This window comes from Alexandromys fortis, unplaced genomic scaffold (assembly GCF_014885135.2).
Source record: "Alexandromys fortis isolate MF-2015 unplaced genomic scaffold, M_Fortis_MF-2015_v1.1 scaffold_319, whole genome shotgun sequence".
Classification (NCBI taxonomy): Eukaryota; Metazoa; Chordata; class Mammalia; order Rodentia; family Cricetidae; genus Alexandromys; species Alexandromys fortis.
In genome coordinates, this window is record NW_026068193.1 from 80,723 (window position 1) to 88,880 (window position 8,158).

At 54.2% G+C, this 8,158-nt stretch overlaps 2 protein-coding genes across 4 annotated transcripts in view; one reads left to right on the plus strand and one right to left on the minus strand.

The window, feature by feature from the left end:
- Nucleotides 1-30: 30 nt before the first annotated feature.
- Nucleotides 31-4,669, minus strand: Aamp (angio associated migratory cell protein). Of its 2 annotated transcripts, none has more exons than XM_050129558.1 (11): nt 4,460-4,669; nt 3,852-4,010; nt 2,917-3,036; nt 2,521-2,660; nt 2,130-2,274; nt 1,873-1,956; nt 1,669-1,784; nt 1,480-1,583; nt 1,239-1,329; nt 916-1,070; nt 31-500 (listed from the first exon to the last, which is right to left on the minus strand). In XM_050129558.1, exons 1-11 carry the CDS (start codon nt 4,578-4,580, stop codon nt 425-427), a joined length of 1,311 nt encoding a protein of 436 aa, XP_049985515.1. In that variant the 5' UTR covers nt 4,581-4,669; the 3' UTR covers nt 31-424. The 2 variants fall into 2 exon arrangements, with proteins under 2 accessions (XP_049985515.1, XP_049985516.1); XM_050129559.1 differs by having other exon boundaries at nt 3,852-4,007; nt 4,460-4,666.
- Nucleotides 4,670-4,909: 240 nt separating this feature from the next.
- The window catches only part of Pnkd (PNKD metallo-beta-lactamase domain containing), a 68,092-nt gene continuing 64,843 nt past the window's right edge, over nt 4,910-8,158 (plus strand). Inside the window, exons 1-3 of one of the 2 annotated variants that reach the window (XM_050129563.1) lie at nt 4,956-5,093; nt 5,808-5,979; nt 7,079-7,441. In XM_050129563.1, coding sequence (XP_049985520.1) covers nt 5,027-5,093; nt 5,808-5,979; nt 7,079-7,271 — 432 coding nt within the window. In that variant the 5' untranslated portion in view covers nt 4,956-5,026 and the 3' untranslated portion in view covers nt 7,272-7,441. Of the gene's footprint in view, nt 5,094-5,807; nt 5,980-7,078; nt 7,442-8,158 lie in introns of those variants that run through there. The other variant, XM_050129560.1, reaches the window with a different exon arrangement.

Here is an 8,158-nt window from a genome sequence, read left to right on the forward strand (position 1 = left end):
AGCCGCCACAAAATGCACACGGACACTGCCTCTGGGAAGTATATTTTATTTACATTTTTAAAATCTGTAACTAGTCTCTCTTCCTCCTTTCCTTCCCCAGAGAGTTGGGAAGGGAAAGAACGGGAACCTCAAAGACCTACCCCCCACATACAAAGACGCACCCCATGGCTCACACCAGCAAATCAAAGTGAAAGAAACGTGGGCCTCCTAAAGGGCCCCAGGGCTGGACAGGAGAGGGAGGGCCTGGTAAGGTGGGTTTCAAGGGAAGAAAAGGACAAGGAGTGGGCGGGTCAGCTGAAGGGATTGGAAAGCAGTCCAACGCACTCCCCTCCTTTTCCCTCTGCACCCTGCACCTCTGCTGGGGGAGAGAGGGCAGGGGTCTCCCTTTATCCCCTCAACACCAGACACCATTCCAGAGCCGCAGCTAACGGTCAGGTCTCTGGACACAAAACACTTTTGCTTTGTGGTCTCCTGATGTTGTCACCACCAGGGAGGCATCTCTGTGGACAGAAAAGGGGGGTGAAATTATCGAAGAACCTGAGGCCCATGCCCCAGAGATCCTAATGCAGCTGCTCCAGCATCACGTCCATTCTAAGTCCCTAGCTGAGTCTGCACCTGGTTCTCAAGCCCTCCCCCGAAAGCCAGGGAGCCGACCCACTATGTCCATGGAAACTGCAAGAGAATCTATGACAGATCCAAGGGGGACAGGTTCATTCTCAGCACCCTGCCCCACAATGGGTGGGGACAGAGGACCTCAGGACTGTGACTGCACAGGTGACCTGGCATTCATTCCTTCATCCAAAGGATGAAACCAGGCATTGGGTCTGACTTCCCTTAGAAATCTCCCGTTCCCCAGGGACCTGTGCCACCCCACCCTAGACCCACTTCCTAGAGCTGCCAGCCCATCATGCTTACTTGCTGAGGGCAAAGTCCAAGATCTCAGCAGTGTGGCCCCGGTAGTCAGTAAGCAGGCGGCCAGTCCGGGCATCCCAGAGACGAACAATGCCATCCAGGCTACAGGTGTATACCACAGCAGTGCCAGCCTCCCACAGCAGCTGAACAATGCCCGACTGTCCCGGAATGGGACACAGTAACAAAGTAGGGCAAAAGTCAGGAGGGAGAGGAGAAGACACTGTCCCCACGCTCAGAAAGAGCGGGGCACAGGGCCACAGAGGACAGACTACCTCTTAGCCAGCACAACAGCCCGCTGAGTAGGAACAAAGCCCCAGACACCATACCTGGTGCTGACACTGGTGCCGGAGTGTCTGCGTGGACAGGTCGTAGATGGCCAAGGTTCCATCCAGATAGCCAACAGCAGCCAGAGGCATCCTTGGAAGCAGAAGAACAAGGAACGCTCTGGAGGCTCGAGATTTATGTACCTTCCTTCCCTCCTCCCTGGTCCTAATGACTGGGTCCCTCTGCAAAGCCATCTCCTCCCTCCGCCTCGGGTTTCCAGGCCAAGACTCTGCTCACACTCACACACTGCAGAAGCCCAAGGACTCCACGGAGTTGGACTCACTCTCCTCTCCCTCGCCCAGGCTGGGCTGGGAGGCGACTGTCTCAGGTCTGAACACACCCACCACCTACAGGTAAGAGAAGAGGGTCACGGAACTGAGGAAAAGGGCAGGAGAGGGGCACAAGGTTCAGACAGAAGGCCAAGCTACTTACCTTGCCAGTGGTAGCACTGACCAGCTTGGCCTGGCAGTCCACAGAGCCAGTGAGGATTAAGCTGCCATCCTGGTTGGTGGCAACACAGGTCAGAGGGCCCTGGTGACCCTCAGTCCCTAGGACAGAGCGGGGATACATAGGCTGAGTCCTGCACAGGCTCTCAGGCTCCCCAAGCCCAGGTCAACACCCTCCCTCCTCTGATACCTTTCAGTACATGGATGGGGCTTCCCTGCTTGAGGTCCCAAATCCTGATGGTTCCATCTTCATATCCTACCACAGCTCTCTTCCCTAAGGACCAAAGCCCAGAGGGTACACTGAGCAGGGAGAATAGAGTAGGGGTACCCAAATTCCCCTTAAAGTCACAGGGAAGCCCTAGTATGGGGCAGGCGGAGGCTGGGATGACTGGAGTACCCCGAGTCACTGGATCTACCTCTACCCCCAGGAAGAGACAGCTCTCTCACCATCAGGGAGAACGCGGCCACAGGTTGCAGGGCAGTTGGGGCCCTGGAAGGTCTTACAGTCACCATTTGGCACCTTCCACATCCAAGTGTTGCCGTCAGCAGTGCCCGCTAACAGGACAGGTGCCCGAGGGTGCCACTCCATCCACTGGGCAGAGAGGAAGGCTCAGTAACCAAGGCCTGCTACCCAGCCTGTCTAAGAATCCATGAACCCCACCCTGGTGTCCCTGCTTCTAAGGCTAGCAAGAACATTACAGGTGAACAGACACATTGCTGGAGCTGGCGTGCTGTGGTTCAAGGCGAGTGCCTCCAGTAGAGCTAGGCTTGCTCCTCCCAGCAGTGCTCATCTCTACTTGGGGTCCCCCAGAGTTGAAGCCCACTCCAAGGCTCTCACCTCCAGGTCTCCTGCTTCAAAGGACCAGACTTCTTCCTTGGTGTCCACCTGCCATACCTTCAAAAGACCACTCATGTCCCCTGTGGCCACAAGGGTGGAATCATGGCTGAAACCAGCACATGTCACAGAGTCCTTATGGCCTGCAAAGAGAAGTGGGCAGGTTTTGAGTTCAAATTTGCCCGAGAGATACAGCAAGTTCAAAGCCAGCCTTGGCTACATAGTAAATCCAAGGCCAACCCAGACTATATAACCTAAAAGAGCAGAAAGTGGCAGGAAAGGAAGAACATTAGTGGCTGCCAGGATCTGGCACGAGACAGAGGCTAGTAAACAGCTGCCGGGTGTCCACAAGCCACCTGCCAAGGTGCCCAGAGGGACACAGCCTCCCCAGCCTCTCACCTGCGCACTCGAAGAGCAGCTCCCCATCGCTGAGCCTCCACACGAAGGCCTTGTCATCTTCACCCCCAGTCACTGCCAAGGTGTTGGTTTTGGGGTCCAGGCTCACACAAAACACGGATGCTGTCCCAAGAGATAGTCCACAAGAAAGGGGATGGAACTGGGCTCTCACCTAGAATTCTGTCTTTCAGTGCAACCCTTCCCCCAAAGCCATAGGTATTCTCTCCTGGAAAGGTTATAGCCAGTTCTTGTTTGAAGCATTAGGTTGTTAGAGAAATCCCAAGTCCTCCTCCAGAGCACGTCCCCCTGCTGTTCCGTTCCCTTCACCATCCCACTCTGAGGTACAAGCCAAGAGGTGGGTCCATGTGCACAGCTAACAGCACAGGGTACCACCAGGCCGGGTGTGAAAGAAGGGATGAGAGCGTCATGGGGCGAGCTTACTAAGAGCCAGCTCCTCTGGAGTGTCACTTGCCTTCATTTCCACTAGGGCTACTTCCATTCACTTTCATGCAAGATGACTTTTGTGTTGTTGTTTTGTTTTTCGAGACAGGGTTTCTCTGTGTGGCCCTGGCTGACCTGGAACTTGTTCTGTAGACCAGGTTGGCCTCAAACTTAGAGATCCACCTGCCTCTGCCTCCCCAAGTGCTGGGATTAAAGGTGTGTGCCACCAACGCCTGGCCAAGATGGCTTCTTTTTTTTTTTTTTTAAAGAAAAGAACACCAAGATCCAGAAAGCTGACAAAGGTGATAAAGAGCAGAGGTAGGATTTGAACCTAGGTGTCTCACTTAACCCCACTGCAAAGCCTAATCCCTTTGGCCCTTCCTATGAATTTCCAGCAGGCTTTCCTATTTGTTTCTCATAATACCCTGCCCATGGTCAACGGATCATACTCAAACGTCCATCTGCACTGACCTGAGGTGATCCCCTCAAAGCCCTACCTGAGTGCAATGCAAAGGTGACCTCGCTATCATCCGGGCCCTCCATGCTGCCGACCACCCCTTCCTGGGGTTCCAGGACCCAGCCCTCATCATTGCCCTCTTCCTCTTCTTCCTCTTCCTCAAAGTCCACGTCTTCCATCTCCTGGGCCAGATCATCTGCTTTGGGAAAAGCGTTAAAAGATGGATCTCGAAAGATCTAAGAGGAATGGGGTGAGGGGTGAAGAGAGAATAGGGCGACGCTGGGGTGGGTGGTGTGGCCAAGGGTGAAGGCGTCGTCCCACACGTACCGAGCAGAAACAGAGCGCTTGGGGGGCGGAGAAGGGGAGAGAGGCTAGGTCTGAGGACCTGGCGTTGGCCAGCGACCGTGTGGGTAGAGAGGACAGAGGGCATGATGGGAAGGGGGTGTGTGAGGGGAAGGGCCAGGGGAGGCGTCAGGGAACCCCCACCCAAGCCAGGCCTCGAAACTAGTGTGGGGGGTAGGGAAGGAGGGCTGGGAAAGAAATGTCGGTAGGAACGACCGGTAGGAAAGGGGGGGAGGGGGAGAAGCGGGGTCAGAGGCCAGGGGTGAGCGCCTCCTGTCCCATGGCCTCGGGAGCGACAGTTCTCACCCGGGTCGGGCGGGCCTGGATCCAGCTCTACCACCTCAATGATCTCTTCATCTCCGTGGAAGCTTAGAGTCTCCAGCGGCGGGGTGTCAGCGGCCGCTCCGCTCTCTGATTCGGACTCCATGCGGCGAAACCTCCCGATCCACTTCTCTGGGCCCAAACGCCTCCCAGAGTCAGCTCTGCGCGACGACGCGGAACTCGAGCCCCTCCTCCCGGGAGGAAGTAGGCGTAGGTGACTCCCAGTCGAAAGAGCGACGGAATCCGGACCAATAGCGACAGAGGTGGACTGACAGAGCCGCCAATCACAAGGCAGAACTGGGGTGACCAGGCCGGGGCGTGGCGGGAGAACCCAAGCTCCGCCCGACATGACTCCGCCCCCAGCTGGAGGGAAACAAGCGAGCGTGCGCGCCTCCGGGGTCTCCTGGGAGGAGTAGTTCTCCCGAGTCCGCTACGCGGACTTCTGGGAAATGTAGTTTCTGGTCTGTAGGCAGGACGGAAGGCGCGGGGGAGGTCCCTTACGCAAACTACAATTCCCGGCGGGGAGCGCAGTGAAGGGGGTGGGACCTGAACATGGCGGCGGTGGTAGCTGCTACGGCGCTGAAGGGCCGTGGGGCGAGAAATGCCCGCGTCCTCCGGGGTAAGGAGAGGGACCCCGGGGAGGGCAGGGCGCTAAAAGATCCCATTTCCTTCTCATCCCATCCGGCACGACAGCATAAAATCAGGCTGCTAATTGCTGCCCACACCTCTCTGCAGGATCTTAGAGAGTCTGGGGGTGAAAGATGCTCTAGAGGTCACCCGATCTAACCCCTGCGTTCAGGTTACACAGCATGTCTGGGGTCTTCCTGCTAGAGGGAGTTCCGAAGGAGCCTTTAGTCTCCCGCGTTCCAGGGGTTTCATACTCACCGCAGTGCAGAGGAAAGAGCGCTGGGCTTCTGGAGGCGTGAGTTCTAGCACTGGGTAATTAGCGGTTTGACCTTGTGCGGAGCAGCTCGTCTCTCAGGGCTTCAGTTTCCTCTTCTATAGTACGAGGGGATGGAGTTAGCTATCCTTTGGGATAGCTAAGGTCCTGCAGTTTTAAAAGGGTTCCCCGGATTTCCTTCATACGTATGTCTCTGGTGAGTCTCTCTGCAGTCCTTCCCAACCTATCTTCTGAATAGAAAGAACAGCAGCGAAGCTCGCTGTCCTGGCACCAGGGTGAGGAGCCCGCAGTGACGTGGAAGTAGCTTCCAGAGGTGTCACCTCGATGGCAATTTTCCCATTTCTGTTTGGATTCTTCATGGCACTTGTTACTCCAGACTGCAATCTCTCCCCTCCCTCATCCTATACTGAGCTGCCTTTCTTTCATTCACAGGGATTCTCTCTGGAGCCACAGCTAACAAGGCTTCTCAGAACAGGACCAGAGCACTGCAGAGCCACAGCTCACCGGAGTGCAAGGAGGAGCCTGAGCCCCCCCTCTCTCCTGAGCTGGAATACATTCCCAGAAAGAGGGGCAAGAACCCCATGAAAGCTGTGGGACTCGCCTGGTGAGTTTTAACTGCCCCTCTGCCTAGCAGTGGGGCGTGCACTGGAGGGGTGTCGGGACCTAGACACTTGAGTTGCATGCAGATGGTGAGCTGAGGCCAAGGGAAAGGAAGAGAATCTCGGGGTTCAAGAAGTGGAATCTCAAAGTGGGGGAGGGAAGATGGGGATGGGACAATATGTAGCATTGGGGAGACAGTGACTTTACTTTGGAGCAAGATGAGCTGATGTGGTTTGAATTTCGGTCATTGGCTTCATCCTTCCTATTGGGAGCTGGGATAAGTCTTAGTAATTAATTAAAATTGTGTTAGATTATGTTGTGTAGAAGCTAGAAATGGTTCTGTGAATTTATTTGCTTCTGATTCTGGCTTTAATACATATTATTGGTCAACTTGAAAGGAAAATGGAGGGAAACTAACATTTTTTTCCAGCAAGTGGCTGAGGCGTGACAGAACTTTGCCATATAAGTGTTTTAAGCTTTCTGAGGTAAACATTGCACTTCCATCTCACCAGGGAGGGAACAGGGGCTCCGAGCTGGGATTCTCGCTAGGTCATGACTTCATGTTCTTTTGACCCTTACCAAGACCCTCCCTCCCTTTGAGTTGTAGTTGCTCAGATTAAGAAAAAGACCTGATTGATATACCTTAGAGGTTAAGACATGCTTAGCACCCTTGAAATCCTAAGTTCAGTCTGCAGCACCAAAAAGAAAAAAAAAGAGGTGTCTGGGAAGGGATGTGAGGCAGTTTAGGCAGAGGGGACTTTGCAGACTCACAGAGGGCTACTTACACTATCACACATCAGCGGCCAGCAGGAGTGAAGAGGCCCATGAATATCAGCCATAAAGAGGAACAAAGAGGTAGGCAGGACCACACAGGGCCTTTAGTGCCATGCCTAGCGTTGGCATGGATATAATAGAGAGCTATCACAGTGTCTTAAGCAGGCAGCAGCAGGATCGGATCAGTGGGGTCCCTGCAGCAGCCAGCACAAAGGCCAGCAGGACAGCTATCGCCAGAGCGTTTGTACACTTGGCACAGCTGGACTGATTCTTCCAGCTCCTCTGGCTCAGTCCCTGCCCAAACCCGCTGCACATCTCCCCATCCCTAGGGCCATCGGCTTCCCCTGTGGTATCCTCTTCTTCGTGCTCACCAAGCAGGAAGTGGACAAGGACCGTTTGAAGCAGATGAAGGCTCGGCAGAACATGCGGGTTTCCAACACGGGCGAGTATGAGAGCCAGAGATTCAGGGTTTCCTCCCAACAAGCCCAGTTCCCTGAAGTTGGGTCTGGTGTACAGAACTGAGTGAGGATCACTGCAACCTTGCACTAGACTGTTGACTGGAGTTCTGTGTGGCTAATTGTGGTCATTTCCCGAGGCCCACCAGAGGGCGCATGATGCTCAAGCTGCTGCCAGCGCCCACCTCTTCCACACAGAAGAACCAGCCAAAGGCAAATAAAGTTATTAAATACTGGCGTGGAAAGGAAGCAGGATTGCATTTGTAAGCCCCAGGGAGGGGAGGGGCAGAGTGGGGCTGGCTGCTCGTCCCTGTTCTCTCAAAGAAGACCTGTGTTCCCAGCTGGGTGGTGAAATAACCAGACTTAGGTGCAACAAGCGCAGGTACAGGCCGTGGAGACCCAAGCCTTCAGAGCCACTGGTCAGGAAGGCAGGTTCCCATGTCGCCTTAAACTAGTTCAAATCAGTCAGGCATGGACATCTTTAATCTCAGCACTCAGTAAGAAGAGGCAGGTGGACCTCTTGAGTATGAGGCCAGGGTGGTCTGCATAGTTCCAAGACAGCCAGAACAACAGAATAAAGAGAACTTGCCTCAAAAAAACAAAAGGCAAAATTCAAAGGCCGCATTCAGGGCATGGATGAAAAAGCATCCAAATGTGAGCCACTCTGGGCTTCATTTTTCTCATTTGTAAGAGAAGCTAGTTTCCAAGAGAAATTCCAAACCCGTGGCCTAGTCCCTTTCCTGCCTGGAAAAAAAAAATGTTATATAAAGACACAGCTTCCCGGGGAAGTTAAAGCTAGGCAGCTTTTACAGAGGGTTCATGACACAGATGTGCAGATTTGAGCTCCTTCCCCAAGCCAGCTTGTCATTTCAGCAGCCTGTCTCTCCCATCACCAAGAAGTGTTCCACGAAAATTTGTTTGGTTCTGTAGAACTGGCTGGAGACTCAGCCTGAG